Source organism: Larus michahellis, chromosome 2, assembly GCF_964199755.1.
Source record: "Larus michahellis chromosome 2, bLarMic1.1, whole genome shotgun sequence".
In the NCBI taxonomy this organism is placed as follows: Eukaryota; Metazoa; Chordata; class Aves; order Charadriiformes; family Laridae; genus Larus; species Larus michahellis.
This window is the reverse complement of record NC_133897.1, coordinates 94,565,538-94,583,381: the sequence shown is the minus strand read 5'-3', so window position 1 is coordinate 94,583,381 and position 17,844 is coordinate 94,565,538. Positions and strand designations below refer to the sequence as shown.

Genomic DNA, 17,844 nt, shown 5'->3' with positions numbered 1-17,844 from the left:
TGGTCACTGAATGTTTGCACTAATTCCTTGCTGGTTCTGCTGCAAGTCTCTTTAACAGCCATTGCTTGGCAATCTTGATTTTGGTCAGTGTGAAACTAGCAGGTGGTTTTAGCTCAGATATTGGTGGCTAAACATCTGTGTCCTAAAGCCTAAATATGTATTGCCTTTATCAGTGTTTTGGTTCATCTGAGTCTTCTCCTGTGGCAGATGTCATTGTGAGAGGAGCAAGGTTTCACCATCCCTACGGAGCGTGCTATTTTTCTACTTTCGCTTTTCTAGACCATATTTTTTTTAAAGGTGAGGTTTGTTAACCCAGCCTCCAGTATGAATTCTTAGTGGGGTTTTGTTTTGATCACATCTTCCAAGGTGAAGAGTTAAAACTGTTGCTGTATCTCTGACTCAGAGATGTGATAGTACTGGAGTTCAGATTGCAGGAATTTAACATTCCAAAGTAGAGTAACTCACCTATGCTTTCTTGCCTTTAACCACAAAAGAATTCTGTTCTTATCATGTGTTTCAGCAGATGAGGCAAATAATTACATAACATTAGCTGCTCTCCCATTTCATTCCTCTTTACTTTATGTGCAACCTGATGGAGTTGCACACGATGGCACCAGCTCTTAGTGTGGTCTTTGCCACACACGGAACATGTGGGTGGTATCTCAAAAGTCCTGTGATAGAGCTATTAGGCCAGATCTTGCAGTGCTTATTCAGGCGGTGTTTTCATTAACAGCAGCAGGCATCTACCCAAATCCTGGGATTTGGCTGCTTTTTAAAAGGTTTTCGCTAGGGCTTGTGTTTTATTTTGTTTTGGGAACTGATACAGGTAGATCTGTTAGACTCTCTAGTGCTACTGTGGTTAATAGGTGTAGAAGTGTTTGTAGGTTGCAGCGTTATTCCTTGATCAGTTAAAGCCTACCCCATGTACAGCTCTGTCCTTGCTTTCAGTGTAAGTGAGGGCTCTCTGAAGTATGAGTGAGGTGAATTACATGGCCCGTGGACTACAGGAAATCAGGTTAGTGTGCTTCTGGCTTCTTCGGGCCCTAAAAAACAACGGGTCTTGTCACGAAACTGATATGGGATCTGCTTTGTACCGGATCTTGAGGGAGAGCCTCAGTGACTAGAATGAGGGTTAGGCTTTTATTGGAAGGTAATGCACTCTTAATCAAAACTGTGGGTAATGTATAAAAAAAGTGTATTTGAGCATACCCGCCATAGGCTAACAAATCATTTGGCATTCCTGCCAGAGGATGAGCTCTCAATAATTCAGCTACGTAGTGTCAGTGCAGGAGTACGAGTCCTGGCCAGACGGAAGCCAGTTTTCTCTAGTTTGGTAGCTGGGCAATGCTTCACAAGCAGCGGAGTGGCCAGGTCTGCGGCGTGTGTTGGGTCGCATCTCGGCCTCCCATGAAATGGGTCAGATCTGGGGAGATGTCCCTGATAGCAAGTTTTATAACAGTGAGTCCTATTGGAATGAGAGATATAACGTTAGGAACTACTTCCATTAGCCTGTATTGTCTCACCTTGACTTCTGTTTATTTTTCTTTTCTTTCATCCTTGGGCAATCATGGTCGTATACTTCCATCCCTGTTTCCCCTTCTACAAATGCTCTCATTCAGTTTGCTTCTGGACTTCTTTTTTTTTTTCTTTCTGACATTAAAATTTTATTTTTAAAATGTGTAAAGCTGTAGGGTTTCTCATCAGTAGAATCAAATGTAAGATCAAAAATATAATTAAGTAACTTTCATTTCTTTGCCAAAAACAAATTATTTTTTCTTGCCTATTTTGAGTGACTTTATCATGCCCGCAAGGGAATAATTTTCATCATGTCTGTCAGCGTGATCCTGTCAAGGGATGATCTTTTAAAAGTAATATGAAAATCAAATAAATGTTTGAAAAGATCTTAGTGTATGCTGAAGATTTTGGCTGTTTACAAGTGTAATATTAGAAGTGTTAGGAAATGTTGTAAAATGATACTGGAAATAAGTTACTGTGAGAGTAGTATATTTTAGACCTGTAACTTACTACGTGTGAGACATTTAAAGGTGTAAGTTACCTGTGTTGCACATACTTACAATGAATCAGTATATTTTGCCTGTGATAGATTACGTAAACTTTAGAATGTTCTTGATTTATTTTTTTCTTATTCTCCATCCTCTCCCTCCAAATAAAGAGCAGAACAAAAGCTCAGTTTAGTTGGTTATTTAAGTATTTTGGATGGTAAAGTGGAATGGAGCTCTAGTTTACAGTGTGAAGCTGTCTGGATGAACTCCTGCCTAGTAGTTATGGACATTATCACGTTCTCCTAGTTTCCTTTCTCCATCTCTGTGGGATTTGTTTAACTTCTGTTTTCCATTTTCAAAATTCTTGAGGTGACTTTATGTTGATGCTTATCTGTTTGTATTTCTTTTACATTTGTGATGTGTTATAATTTTTCTGAGCTGCTGCGTCGAGAAGCTGAAAGGATTTTACTTATGAAGAGGAAACTTGGCATGCTATTAGTTCTGTTACAGTGAGTTTCTTTTTCCAGCCTGTGATCTGGGGTTGTTTTTTGTTTGTTGGGTTTTTTTGGTGTGGGTGGTTTTTTGTTTTTGTTGTTTTTTTTTTTTTTTGTTTTGTTTTGTTTGTTTTTTTTTTTTTTTTTGCTTTGCCACGATCAATGAAAAGAGGAATGTTCTCTGAAGGATATCTGCTTCATGGGCTAGATCACTAGGCAGGAGTGACTTCTGCCATGTTGTTTGCATCTTGATAGTTTGGAGTATGAGGTGTGCCTCAGGGCTGGGTTTCTAGCTTTGCTGTGCAAGTTACCAGAGAGAGAGAGAGCCAGAAGGTGCTCATCTGCTTTTTTTCCTCAAATGGCGATGTACATAGATTTCCCCTCAAAAGACTTGTAGGAGTGCAATCACCTGAAAGTGGAGAACGTTTACTTCATTGCCTCCTGTTTTCCACCTAGGAGACCCTGTGTTTGCGTACTGCCCTCATCGTTGAGCACTCTCACGTTGGTTTAGTCCTCCTAATTATGAGATGGGGTGCAAATGAATGTCACAGAGAAACCCTCTGCAACTGTTCCAGCCTTGTGCATTGACAAGATTGCAAATTGGCTCGACTGGGTTAGAGGTCCTGTGCTAGTTGTTCACTATATCAAAAATGAATGTTGCCATAGTTCTGCTATGTTAAGGGCTGGTTGTTTTTTAGGTTTGGTTTGGTTGGAGTTTGTTGTTGTTGGGATTTTTTGTGTGTTTTGTTTTTGGGGGTTTTTGGGGGTTTTTTTTTGGTTTGTTCTGGGTTTGTTTTTTTTTTTTTTTTTTTAATGAATGGTTAGAGAATTGGCATAGAAAGGATGAGATTCTACGAACAGGTGTAGTATGGAGCTCTTGCCAAATTCCTGCTGATATCCATGGGGTGAAGTGTGCCCAGTACTTGATAAGTTGCTTTTGCCTTACAGGGCAGAGGGGGTTCCAGATTTTCTTGGGCATGGTGGAAATGTGTAGGATCCCTCCATTTTTATTTTTTCTGTTGGTGTTAGATCTTATCTGAAGACCGACAATCTCTCCATAGCGTTGCCATGAGGGCAGAGCTCCCAGAACCACTTCTATTTGAAACAGAGATCATGCTTTTTCAGCATAGGATGTAAAGTCCAGGTCGCATCCTATTGCTTGGTAGTTACATATTAATAAAGTGTAGGTCCAAAGGGCTTGCGTTACCTTGTCTTGAAGTTTTTAGTGTGGCGAAACTTTTCTTTGTTTCTGTTGCATTTGTTCTATGTGCTGTACTGCAGAAGTGCTCGTCTTGTTGGTCCGTTTGCTGCTTGTTTTTCCTTTTCCGTTCTGGGAAGCCTGATGCTGTTACTGAGAACAGTGCTGGTAGGTTATTTATGTATTCTGCCTAATTATTCCATGCCTATATAAATTTTTTCTGTTTACAGTAGTGAGGTGGACTGTTTCAAGCCTTGGTAAAAAAGCACAGTACGCTTGTGTATTAAAATCAGCTGCTTTAGTCTGTCTCCTTATCAAGGGCTGGATCACAGCATTCATGTAACTGTGAGTGAATCATGGGTTTGAAGTGTTCCTGCTTGTAATTTCATCCGCACACTAGGGGTAGGGGGGCTCAACGAATATCTGAGTACTGAACACAGTGAAAGATGCTTGTGGCAAAAAAAAATTGCAGTTTAGCTAAATTTAGTTTGAATTTAGCTCATACTAAAGAACAGTATGCAACTTTTTTGTAGCATGCTGTGTTTATAGCATGGAAAGTACCCGTGGCTTAAACCAGCCTTTTAAATCATACACTGTCTCTGTGCATTATTTTAGTGTGGAAACAAAAAGGCTTTTATTATGAAGTGCTTTTGTGTTGTCCTTTATAACCATTGTAGCTCTGACAGAGAAAGCTGAATTCTTTTTCTGTTAATAGTATTAACAGGCTTCTCAGTACCTTCTGACTGCAGCTGCTGGAGCCCTTCAAAAAGCAGCTGATTGTGCAGGTCCAAGGTAGAGCTAGAACTGTGGATTTTGGTCTGCGGTTCATGGAGCTACTTCCTGCTACTGAGATGTTTCAGAAAGTTGGCGAGGCAATGCAAATCTGTGCCACATATCGCTGTACAAATGTGAATTTTAAAGGGATCTGCTTCCACTGAAGTAGTTTAAAAATGTGTCATTTGGAAAATGTTGAAACCCAGGCATTAAAAGCAGTCGCAGTGTTTCAGGAGAGTGTGTAGTCCCTATTGTGGAAAAGTTCGTATGAGGTCACCTGAACTGTTGCTAGGTTAGAGAGACTGTAGCGGGAATGTTTTCCCTTTTCCTTTCTCTGGTGTCTCTGAAAGAAACAGACCTGCACTGTCCTTTCTCTGCAAAAAAAGAGGAGGACTGTAGTATCTAAAAGGTCCTGACCATGTAAAAAAAAAAAAAGAATATGCATTGTTTTGCATTTTATGGAGGTAAAGTGAACATCACTAGTCAATGTATAGCTGATGCTTTTGCTGGTATGATGCCTGATTTCCTCACACACACACACACACACACACACACACACACACACACAGGCCCCAAGCAGTGTTGTAAAACGTCTGTAACTGCAGAATTGGCTGTAAAGAGTACTTAAAAAGTGACCAAATAAAACATGCACTCCCATTTTGGAGCTATAAATTGGTATTAAGGTGTCTGACTTTGTCTGTTCCTTCAGAAAACCAGATGCAGCTTTATGCTATTCTAGGGAACAAACGTGTGCAGCACGCTCCCAATTTACTTCCAGCTCCTTCATCAGCTTCAAAACTCAGTCGTTCTTCACTTCTCCCCTGAAGTTTCAAGTCTCTTTAGTTTCAGCTGGTTTCAGTTTCATGTTTATTTTATTTTATTGTTTTATTGTTTTATTTCTTCTCTGCTCCCTGTGAGATCTGGAATTTACAAGTCCAGGTAAATCATAATTTAAAAAAAAAAATAGTTCTGCTAGGCTCATGACGCTTGCTTCTTTTCTTCCCACTCCCTCTGGTATTTTGTATTGGAGATTGTCCCCTACATTGTAGGACAAGCTTTAAAAAATCAAAATAAAAGCTTGTTTTAAAAAACAAGTTGATGTGAATCTCTGTAGCTACTTATATTGATGCAGCTGATGTTATGGAGGGCAAGAATTACATCATTTGTAAATTGATCTGATATCCTTAAATGTTGCACCACGTGATTGTAAAGCTACGTTGGTGTGATCTGAATTTTTGCAAAATTCCCATGTCTCTCACCACCTGCTTACAAATAACAACTGTAGCCAAATGTGATGAGATCTGAGCAGAAGATTAATCCCAATTTCTTTTTTTTATCTTTTATAGACAAGTAAATAAATTAAGAGTTTGGTTCATGGACATAAAGAAAGTCAAGGTAGTTTGACAGACAATAAAACCTTGAACTTTTTATCATCACCTCCATGGTGAGTGTAGGAGCTGCAAGTTGGTGACTGATGACTGCATGACTCGTTGGGTGTATATAGGATAAAAAGGGAGTGTTTGTGGGAAATTTCCCATGGAAGAGAAATTGCTGTATGCTAATAAACATGGCAGGAGCTCTCCCTGTGTATTTGTAGAGAATGCTATTTGTTATACGGACAGGAAATGAAATGAAGTATCTGCATCACTACTAATTTTATAGTGTCCTGCAGTGGTCTTACTGAAATGTGCATTTTCAGAGTAGTGTAGTGATATTTTTGCAATTGGAGACATGTCATAGAAATTGTCAGTCAAATGCAAATACTGATTAAAAAATGTAGAGGATTTGGATTGTTTCTGAACTCTTCTTTTTTGTGATGTGATGTAGCTCTTACTTTTTCCTCTGCCAGGAGCTTACATTGGTAATCAAAACTGTATGTTTAGTCTTTTTATCCATGAGAATACACAGTGTCTCTAATTAAAGAAAGTTTGGTTTGGTATTAGTCCGGTTCAGTTTTTTAATTATTTTTTTTTCCCCTGGACACAGTTTTGCCCTTGGCTGATTCAACCATTAAGCTTTGCAGGCTTTTAAGGGTTAGAGTGCTTTTTCTGTGCTTTTCACTTCTGGACCTCTGTTTATGTTGTTCGCAGGGTGAAAATGATGTGTAGAATCATAATCTCTTCTCTTCCTGCACCCTAAAACCAGTCAAATTAAAAAATTCAGGCAGTAAGCCTGGGTAATAATTTCTTAGTAAATATTTCACCGCTTTTTCCATCTGTTACACTAAAATCTGACTTAAACTAGGCATAAATCTAGTCAGAAGAGGTCACTGGGATATTAATCATGAGAATTAATCCTCTTAGACATGTGCTTGGTATGAGGCCAGCTATTCAGAAGTTTAACAGCGCACATATGTTGCTTATCTGTCTGGCAGCTTGCCAATGAAGTAAACTTTGAGTTTGTGGTGGGTTTATATCTCTGTAAAGTACACTGCTTGTGTGGTGCAAGTTGATGCAGCTTTTCTGTATGTCAGCTATGGAGCATAGCCTTCTACTGAAGAATGAGTTCTCTTCAGGGTGCTTTCAAAGAGCCATAGTCTCTTAGCGTTGCATGGTAAGAAGTGGTATCATTCATGGTTGACCTTTTCATGGTGCTTCCCTGTGAAGTATGATGAGCCAAGTTTAATACTACTTACTCAGAGCAGAGGAAGAGACAGTATCTCAAGTAATACTGCGGAACCCAAATACAGCTGAATGAAATCTCACCCTGCCTCCGCTCCTGCCATGCTGACTTGGAGGAAACGTTCATTTACCTAAATACAACTCTTTCTTGAGTCAGATCTGGACTGGAGCCAACATTTCTGTTTCACTCTTCATAAAAGCATGCTTCATACTTGATAAAATAATGATTATTTCATATCCTAATTATGGAACTGATTCATCCCCTGGGGCGTGGAAAGCAAACAGCAGGAGTGAGAGTGAGTGCATCATCTAATAAATTAGCATATTTTTAGGGGGGAGATAAAAATAAAATGCAACTCCATTGAAAAGTTTCATGATAAAGAAAAATGGTTTGCATTGGAGGAAATTTTTAGAACAATCTGAGATTATGGCTGGAAGAACATCTTTTCTTATTAACATGTTTATACTTCGCTCGCAAGAAATTATTAATTTTCTTCTTGCCTTTATTTCTCAAGGAGAAGAATGAAAGCTCGTGCTCCTCCTCCACCAAATCAACCTTCTGCAGTAAGTAGAATTTACAGTGAGGAAAAGTCACCTGCAGAGACAGCTGTAACTTCTGATCAGAGCCTTGTGAGCATGAAGGAGAACATGATAAACAGATCGGTGGACTTCACAGTCATTTTACCCAGCGGGGTGGAGCAGAAGAGCACAGTACAAGGAAGGTAAGGCTTTGATTAGCTCCCGCTTTCTGGAGCTCTCCATTCCCAGTGGAATACTTGCTGATACTAATGTCTCCCTTTCTGAGTTGATGGGATTTCTCTGACAAGCTTCTCTCTGCATTTTAGGCAGCTGTTGTACCAGAGAGTCCTGAAAACCATGTATAAAAGACCCTTTCTGCTGGGGCAGGAAGGATTTAGCAGCTATTGTGTCACTGTTTTCCCCATGGATCACCCTCAGAATGTGTATCGATCCGTCTCTTCTATGTAGTGTCACAGGGCTAGTCTTAGATTGTATCACATCTCGTAGTACAGAGGGGTTTTGGTGTAGTGGAAGTAGGTGCTGCTGGCATACAGCAATCCTGACAGTGCGCCTGTCTGGAGTCATGCCAAGAAGCAAGCTCAGAAGATGAATGATTCATCACGTGTAGAGATCCTGCCTTCACAAATACATTGTGATTGTGTAGACATCAAATACATTGTAACTGTGTAGACAGCAAAGCATCTGCTGGTATTTAGGAAGCCTTTTCTATATAAAAGCTTATTGTTTTTTCCACGGGAAGAGCGAGAGAGGTTCTCCTTGTCACTGGGTACAATCAAGGACAAATTGTATTGAAAAGGCAGTTTTGAGAATAATTTTCTTCACCATGGGAGCTCTTCCTTCTCCTCAATATCTCTGCAAGAACTGTTTTGAAAGAGAGAAACTCATTACTCTAAGAAAGAACTTGGAAGAGTTTTAACAATGTCTTCAATACTATGATGAAACTGTACCAAACCATGGTGTGGTTGGCGGCAGTCAAGAAACCTTAGAAAGTGGTAGTACCACATTAGGAGGATCATAAAATCATAGAATGGTTTGGGTTGGAAGGGACCTTAGAGATCATCTAGTTCCAACCCCCCTGCCATGGGCAGGGACACCTCCCACTAGACCGTGATATGTAGATGCCTGTTGATGTGCTTATTTTACATTTGGAGTTTGCAGTAGTTAGTCTGCATTCCTGTAAAACTACTCTTCTTGGTCATACATTAGTCTGTTTTGACAGTTTGTCTGTTACTGTATTTTGATGGCTGAGGAGGATGCGTACAGCAGCTCGTAGTGTCTTCTTGTGGAAGTGGTTTCTTGTAGAAATTAGTGTTCGCTTATTCACTCTCAGGAGACTAGTGGAACTTGTGTGGGTCAGAACCAAAGCCAGAGCGATGTTAAAGGTTTTAAAGGAAAGCAATGCTTATCAGAACTCTCAAATTATATGTTTAGTGACCAAGTTTTTATAGGGAGATTTGGGCTTAATGAGAGAAAGACGAGAACAGGGGCCTGGAAAGTAGAATAGGGCATGAAACTCACTGGCCCTTAGATCCCAAAGAAAGCTGATATTTCATTGGCAAATGCAAGCCATCTGGGAGCCAACAAGAGGCTAATCTTCATGTAGCATTTTGTAGGGAGAGATACATAATTGCCATACAGCTACAAAAGATTTTCTTTTCCTTAAAAAATCCCACCCCAAAACAAACGCTCCAAGAGCACTGCAAGAGTGGTGTTTTAATGAGACCTTTTGAAGAACATACAAGTTACAGGAGCAGGGAACAAATGAAAAATCCCGATACAGTAAACTTTCTGGCTCTCACGCAGGTGTTTATCACTACCATTGCTGTCATGTACACTGAGGCTGAGTATTTTTATTGTTAGTGTCCTTAGTTTGGGGATTGAAACCTGAAAGAAATGTTGAAAATTAAACCTTAGACGTTTGTCGGGTTATTTACGTTGTCTATGTTAAGCACTCTAATCAACCAAAATGTTCTCTTAATAGTTCAGTGAAGGTGCCCAGTTCTTTCCATTGGCTGCATGACAGGTCTAGGCCCCTGATTTAGGCAGCAATTAAATTCCAGTTTGTGCTAATCTGCTCATCTGAGTTTCACCAGTGCCTAACGTAGGTAATAGGTGTTCTCTCTCAGCACTGTCTTGAGCACTTGGAGTGGTGAGTTGGTGACGAATAGCAGGCACTGATAGCCAGCTGTGGGAGGTGGAAGATGATGGAAACTGAGGAGGGGAGTAAATCATCCTAACAAGTTATGAAATAAGAAAAGGATACCCTCTAATGAGCCCTGTATTGTAGTGGCATCACTCTATGAACAGACCTCCTGTGTGCTGCTGTTCTTTCTAACCACAGAAAGATGAAATTTTCTGTACGTTAACACTGGTTACATTTTTAGGGATGTGGAATAAAAGAAAAAAAAACGTCAAAAGCATCTGAAATTTTTAGGGGATGGACTGTCTTAAGTCTCCAGGTTTGGGTGAAAGACCAGGTTTTTTTGTCTTTTTGCATTGTTTTTACATTGTAAACTGGACAGCTACAAAAGTACAGTGATACTCAGAGGTAAACATTTAATGATGAAGATACTGGATGAAAAAAGAATGTGTTTCATTTAGTTTGAAACAAGTATGAGAGCCAATGCAGATGATAAATTCTTTTCCCTGTTCACCCTTTTTATCTGTGGTGATATCATGGAAGGACATTTGCGACAAATTCTGCTGTTGTTTATACTGCAATAAATCTTCAGTATTTTTGTTGCCATCATTAAAACTGCATTCTGCAAAATCTGCTTTTTGGTACCCTGGGGAAATAGCTTTTCTGTTGCAAAAAAAATTTGCAAAACCTTGCCCTGGGCATCATCGTAATGAAAAATGATTCTGTAATTTCAGAAAAGCAGTTCACAGAGCCATGAAGTACACTAGAGGATGTTTGAAAATACAACTACTGTAGTTAATTATTATCACTTAAGTTTATTATAAATGAACCAAGTTAAAAGTCAAAGTTATCTCTTTCAAATTGTTCATTGTATGTAAGCAAAGCAGCATGTTGTTAATTTTACTTTGTTCTCTATAAAGAAAGTTCCTATAAATATCAGCAAGAAGGCAGAAAATTCTCATTAAATTCTCTTGAAAGATAGTTCAAGAAAAAAAGAAAGTGTCTGCTATTTAAAGATATTTTATTGGAATATGGAAATTTTAGGCAGATTTATTTGGAAGAGTTAACTCAAGCTGACAGTCTCTCTTTAAGAGTTTATTGCCATCTTGTAACACACAATTTATTCTAGATTTTGGAAATACATATTGCAGATTTTAGGACAGTTAAGTCCCTAAGAATAGGATTAAAAAACAGGTTGTTTTTTTTTAAAAATAATTGGTCCCTGTGAACTCTACTGTAAAACATGTAAAATATTAATGAAAAACTGTTAGCCTTCTGCCCTCGAAAAGAATTATAAAATATGTTGCACTGGCCACTTACACATTTTATGCATATAGATCTATAGCAGATCCACACAAACTGTAGGCCTGGCAGAAGCGATGGCTAGATATTTAGAAAGAAAATAAGTTGAAAATCTCGTAAGAGTTAACAGAAACTTTTTCTGAATGTGTTTCTCACAGGTAATACTTCTAATGGGTAACCTGTAAATAAAGGGATCATACCTCTGTCTCCATTCACACTGTGTGACACTGAGGTGGACTTCCCAATTAACACAGATACAGACGTTTAGTGTCAGCGTCTTGAGAAGTCAGTAGTATCTGAAGTATAATGCGGAAAAATGAGGATGTTTAAAGCTAAATGATATTTGGTTTGGAGTTGTCAGCACGTGGATGTCCAACATGCAGAAGAGTAGACTGGGCAGTTGTTGCTCATGCTGTTGTCTGACATGTTACACAAATTGTCTCATCCATGTGATGCACAGAAAGCAGGATACTAGAACAAATAATAAACTAGCTGAAGCTGTAGTCCCATTCTGCAGTTACTGGAGGACTGAGCTCAGTACAGAGTATGCATTATATGGAGCATAAAGCTGATGTCATCACAGAAAGAATATTCTCACATAATTCTCGGTGAAAGAGACTTAAGTGATACTAATTGTGGGCTTATAGCTCGACGTACGGAACGATGTCTCAAGAAAGACTGAAGGTGTGAAATCAGGCCAGGTCGGTGAAACATGAAAGTGGTGTTCTTAGAAGAAGATGAACAGTACACATACAGCAAAAGGGTTAAAAATGATCTTAACTAAATTCTAAATAGGGGTCAGGTCAAAACTACAGTAGTTCAATGTACGCTTTAAAAAAAAAATCTTACTAGAATTATTTGCAGAATAATTTATATTGGAAGGGGTCACTGGACCTCACCTGCTGTAACTCACAGCTCAGTGCAGGTCTCACAAGAGCACGTTCCTCAAGGCTGTCTCCAGGCAAATTTGAATACCTCCAGGGAGAAGGTTTCCGAACCTCTCGGTACCCCTGTTCCAGGGCTTGACCATCCTTGTGGTGAAAAAATGTTTCCTTGTACCTAAATGTGACTTCCTACTTGTCTCTTGTGCTCTTGCTGTTCACCACCAAGAGTCTGGCTCTGTCACCGTAGGGATTGTTACTTACAGGCAGCAACCCAGTTCTCTGCCTCTTCTTGTGTATCATCTTGATGTTCGTTCTGTGGACTTGCCCAATTATGGAAAACAAGAGCCAAATAAACATAAGCAAAATAAGAAAATAAATAGAAAGCATTGGTGAATATTGGTTTAACGTGCTTCCTGTACTTCTGGTTGTCTAGGAAAACTTATAATCTTTCCATGAAGTGCCTGCTGTGCTTTGGAACATGAGAAAATAATAATGACCAATGCTATTTTATGTTTTAAATGCAAATAGTGAAAGTGTCAGAGACTTCAGGTCACCCCCCCCTTCACTACTGTTTTTCTTTTCCAGTCAATTGTCCCTTTAGATTCCTAATGTGTATTTGACATTGACCATAAGAAAGAAGATTCTTTACTCCATTTTGAGATTTTTTTATGGACATTTGTAGCTTGAAACTAGAAAGTAATAGGGAAGTCAATGTCATTTGATAGAGTACAACTTTATCCTAGACGTTTATTTCCCAGATGTACCAGGCTGTGTTTTAAAATGGATTTTGCTGTGATCCAATGAGATTGGGTCAAGCCACACCTAAAACAACTCCATTGTTCTCTGCCTCTTAAACAGTAGACGTATTTGCTGCATTTTACTGGTGAACAACAGGACACACGGTTTAATATGCTCAAATTCAATCAGGACTTCAGCCTGATAAATATTGCTGACAAAATAGTTATTCTTTACTGGCCAGAAGTGGTGGTAAATGTCAAACAGCTTAGTAATAGAATATCAGGACAGAGACAGGACCATCTTATCTGAATCTTACATTGGGTTCATCCTCCAGTTTAATTTCTGTGCTCCAGTATTTGCTTATCAGTCATTACTGTTTGGTATCTGTTCACTTAGTGTTTGGTTTCTCCACTCAAAATTTCAGCAACATGTTATTAAAATAAGTAAGTAATGTGTTTCTTAGCTGAGTAGTTGGGAAGGCAGGAGACATTTAACTTCTTCATTTCAGCTTTAGACTTAATCATAGAATCATTTACGTTGGAAACGCTCAAAACCAAAAACAGTATTTGAGGTTCGGCCTCACCAGTGCTGAGTACAGGGGGCTGATCACTTCCTAGATCTGCTGGCCACACTATTTCCTTTATGATCAAATCTGCCTGAATTTCAAAATAGAGCATGCTGTCTACCAGGTCTCAAAAGCAGGTTAAAATAAAGTGCAGATATGTCTGTAACGAGATGGAAGCAAAGGAAGGATTCACTCTTTGCATCTTCCAAGAGCCATATTCCACCCAAGGTTAGCAAGAAAGTTGGTTTAGATTAGTAGATGGCTCAGTACCATTCTCCCACTGCGTTTTGTTTCTGTGTGTGGTGTATATGTGGAGTTACTTGAAAAAAAATTCCCATTTAATATCAAGCTGAACTGTATTACAGTTTAGAAGGAAAATTTTTCGAGTTGGTGAAATTGAAATCTGATCAGAATAGCTTTATTGCAAGGACTTCCCAGCTCTGTTACTTCTCTGGAAACACATGAATTTTGTTTGAAAAATTCCACTCTTTTTTCTTTCTTTCTTTTTTTCTTTAAGTTTCGTGGAAATTATTTTCCCAAATTTATATTTTGGGAAGAGAATACTATTAACTTTGAAGTTGTTTCAAAAGCTTCAGAGATATTGCTTAATTTGTACTCCTGAATGGTGCAGATGAAGCCTGGGGATGCTTTTTATGGAACAGTTGTGTATTCTGAGCAGCATGACTCAGGATAGGATGTTGCAGACTTTAAGTGTTACATTTAACACACACCTGCTCTGTAATCAACAAAAAGATGAACTCTAATTTGGCTGGATTTTTAAATTATCCATTGTCTGGACAAATTTGTTCAACTTGCATGATTGTCTGCAACTTATTTTCTCAAATGGCTGGTGTGGATTATAATCTTGTTACAATTGTGGTACTGTTGCTGCTGAACATATTCCATAATTTCAGTGGAAGGTGCACGGAATCATAAACTGTTCTTTTGACAAACGATATTTTTAAATGCTTTTTCAAATACTCTTTTTTTTTTAAAGTGTTTTTAATGAAGTAGTTTACATGAGGTAAGATAACTGTCCAAATTCAAATGAATTATCACAATGTTATGCATTACAGAAATATATTAGCGTTCCACTTTAAAATAGAAGTGTCTGGCATGTAGAACACCACCTATTGCGGTTCTGCCAGGTTATTTGCTTTTCTCTGAAACAGTAGTAATAAGGCTGAAGGGAAAAAAAAACATGCAAATTTAACTTTAAAAGAAGTATGTCTGTAAACAGACAAGCTGAGATCTGTATCAGGTGGACTGACACTTTGTTAAATGCTCACTGCTGCACAGCATAATGAATACTCATGTAAATATCAGTGTAGGTGGGGTTCTCCTATAGTTTGGACTTAGTAGGTGTAAATGTTTCTGTTGGTTGGTGGCATGTTACATATGAATTAAACATGGTTCTGAAATACAGACATTTGCAACTTGAGGACAGCGCCAGAATAAGTCATGTTGAAATGACCTGATATAGTTTTAATTTAGATACTACATGTTTCTGTTTGTATGCTCTCTATGTTAGAAGTTACCACACTGCTCTATTTTTCCGAAGCCTCCCGTACATATTAATGACATCTGTTTTCCTTGTTTGATCTTCAGTCATCATCTTCTCGCTGTGTTCTTCTCTTTTAAATGCGATCATCTATTTCAGATTTTCCACACTTAACACTTTTTCAGCTCACGCTGAGTAACTCGGTTAAACTTGAAATAGGTTACTTTAAAGAAGGTTCTTTATCATCCCTTGCATGGGAAGAGCTGTCATCTGCATATGTTTTAGTCTTTCGCCTCTTAATAAGGGATCATTCTTGTTTTTCATTTTTGTTGTCTTTCTCTGCCATTAGCTCTCCAGGGTTCTTCACCAACTTTTTGAGCAGTTGTTGGCCAACAACATATACATAGAAGGATGGTGGGCACCCCCTCACAGAGCAGTGTCCCAAATGCCGACAGCTTTCACTCGAAGGGCAGTTCTTGAGCTACAGATGTAATAGTGGTAGCTAATTAACTGTGAAGGATTTTATTTTCTTTGAATTTGCTTGTATTTTGAGTCTGTATACAGTTTTACAGTTTACATATTAGAAGAGGTGCCAATTCCTTTGGCAAATATGCTGTCTATGCACTTATTTTCACTTCTGCTAGAAGAAAATTATCTCATGTATATGACAGGCTTCAGGTAGGGCTGGTAATTTTTTTCAACATCTGTTGTTTTGTTGATGACAGATACTGGTTTATGAAACCAGAACTTTTCACAGTTTCATAGAAACATAACCAGTTTTAATAAACCTGTTTTCTCAGGTCCTGGATGGAATTTTAGGGAAGAAGGCTGAAAAAAAAAAGAACCCTTCAGTACCTTGGTAGAGGAGAATTTCTGGGGTGTGGAGGAACTTAGTTCATACCTGCTGCGTTAGGCAGATCAAGCTCCAGTGAATGTTGAGTTACTGACACAAAAGGGAGTACCTCCATGCAGAGGCATGGTATAAGAGACGGGTAGTGACTGACTCTTTTAACCTCATGGTTTAAGAATCACATCTGCAGTAAGAGTTCTTGGTTATGCAAATACTTGAAACTTGGTTTTACACTGGTTTAAACCTCACCAAAAGAAATATGGAAGGAATCTCTTGTACTTGGAAATATTGCTGGTGTCAAATGGGTTGGTAGGAAGGGGAGAGAAACTCAAAAGTTGTAAGTTAGAAAAAAAAGTCCTCTCAACCATTTGTTTCAGATTTAAATGCTCCAGTTTGAATTGCATTCTGTGATGGTTCAAACCTAGGTAGAGTTTGTTGTACTATGAGTGCATCATTTATTTATATCTTTTCTTCATGTTAAAGAACTGGGTTTGAATTGGAGAATTTAATGTATGGATTTCACAGATGAGATGCACTTTGTCCACTCTTGGCTTATGTTTGTTAGTGCTATTATTGGCACTGTTGTCTGCCTCTTAGTGAATAGTTAATTGCCAGCTCACAAACACACACTGAAGTGCAAATATATTTAATTCCTAACATTTTATCTGGTCTGTTTAGCATTTCAAAGCATTAGCACTGTTCCCTCCCAAAGATGGTTAACTAGTGACACATCCACAGCTTGTATTGTCTTTTTTCTCCCATATTAAAACTGAAGTAATTTTTTTAGCAGCTGTTTTTTCTCATGCTAATGGCAAATGTCTTCTTCCCTGCAGTAAAGCTGTGATGGATCTGTTGGTTGATTTATGCAGCCAGTATCGCTTAAATCCATCCCAACATAGTCTTGAACTGAAGTCTTCAGGAACACAACAACCTCTGAGTTACAAGCCAAACACTTTGATAGGAGCCTTGGACGTACAGATAGTACTTCTGAAAGAGAAGGTTCCCGAAGAGAAGACAAAGCGACCTCTGCCAAGGGTCCCTGAGGTCGGTACTCTGTAGGGCTAAAATGGTGCCATGAAACATCATTTCATTCCTACGATTTCAAGAAGTTCTTCCAATCTTTGCATCTTCAGACCAGCTGGGAGAGGCTTGAGATTGACTATAACCTGCTTTACTAGCTTAACTGATTTGCATGCAGACTGGCGGATGCCAGTCTGGACTCCAGCGTTTAGACAAAATGTTCTGTTGCATGTTGTTGGATGGATGGAAATCTGTTCTTACAGAGACCCTTGACTGAAGGCTGGGGTGATTGAAATTTGCAGTGGTGGCTGAAATGACGGTTGTGGGATTGTGTGGAGGTAGGTAGGGTTTTGGGTGGTATTTTTTTGCCATCTTTATTGAAGATATGGGAGAAGACTGATCATTAATAAATGTATTTCACAGTATTGTGTAGATTCAGAAGTAGCCATTTTCCAGATATGTTTTCTGAAATTTTTATTATTCAGAATCAGTATAGCTAATTACACTGTCACGCCTTTCAGAGTGCTACTTGTAAACATTCACAAATTACAGCTGCCTCTGATTCCTTTTCCTTATTTGCCTGTTGTTGTGAATATCTCCTTAGTGACAGGGGAGTTCTGGAATTAGTTGTTTGTTTTTTTTTTTTTTTTAAATAATATTTTTGCAATAGTATGCATGTGGGGTAAGTTTGCCTAGGAGGAGTCAAGACAATATGGAAATCCTCAATGCCTTTCTCATTGTAAGAGAGCCTATCCATCATGGAGGGAAGGCTGAGAGTTTGTGTTTGTTTCTGCAGAAATCTGTGAGGCTGGTAGTGAACTACTTGAAGACACAGAAGGCTGTGGTTCGAGTCAGTCCAGAGGTGCCTCTTCACAGCATCATCCCAGCCATTTGTGAGAAGTGTGAAGTCAGTCAAGAGCACGTTGTTCTTTTGCGAGATGGCATCACTGGGGAGGAGCTGGAGCTTACCAAGTCCTTGGAGGAGCTGGGAATAAAGGAGCTGTATGCCTGGGACAGAAAAAGAGGTGAGCTGAGATTGAAAGCGGTCACTGCACGGTTAGATGATGTGCCAACAGTATTATGGGCAACTAAAAAGAATCTGTACTCTTGTTGCTTTGGGGCCCGCTTGAAACAGAAGAGTGACATCTCAGTGGGAGAGCAGCGTGCGTTTGTTCAGTGAGCCGTGCCCAGAGCAGCAGCCAGGACAGCAGCGT

The 17,844-nt window shown here is 39.0% G+C and overlaps 1 protein-coding gene across 11 annotated transcripts in view; it reads left to right on the top strand.

Annotated features, from left to right (window-relative positions):
• The window catches only part of COBL (cordon-bleu WH2 repeat protein), a 161,425-nt gene that overhangs the window by 36,521 nt on the left and 107,060 nt on the right, over positions 1–17,844 (top strand). For all 11 annotated transcript variants that reach the window (XM_074576305.1, XM_074576301.1, XM_074576300.1 and 8 more), the window contains 3 exons: positions 7,606–7,812; positions 16,444–16,654; positions 17,427–17,655. In XM_074576305.1, coding sequence (XP_074432406.1) covers positions 7,606–7,812; positions 16,444–16,654; positions 17,427–17,655 — 647 coding nt within the window. The remainder of the gene's footprint in view (positions 1–7,605; positions 7,813–16,443; positions 16,655–17,426; positions 17,656–17,844) is intronic.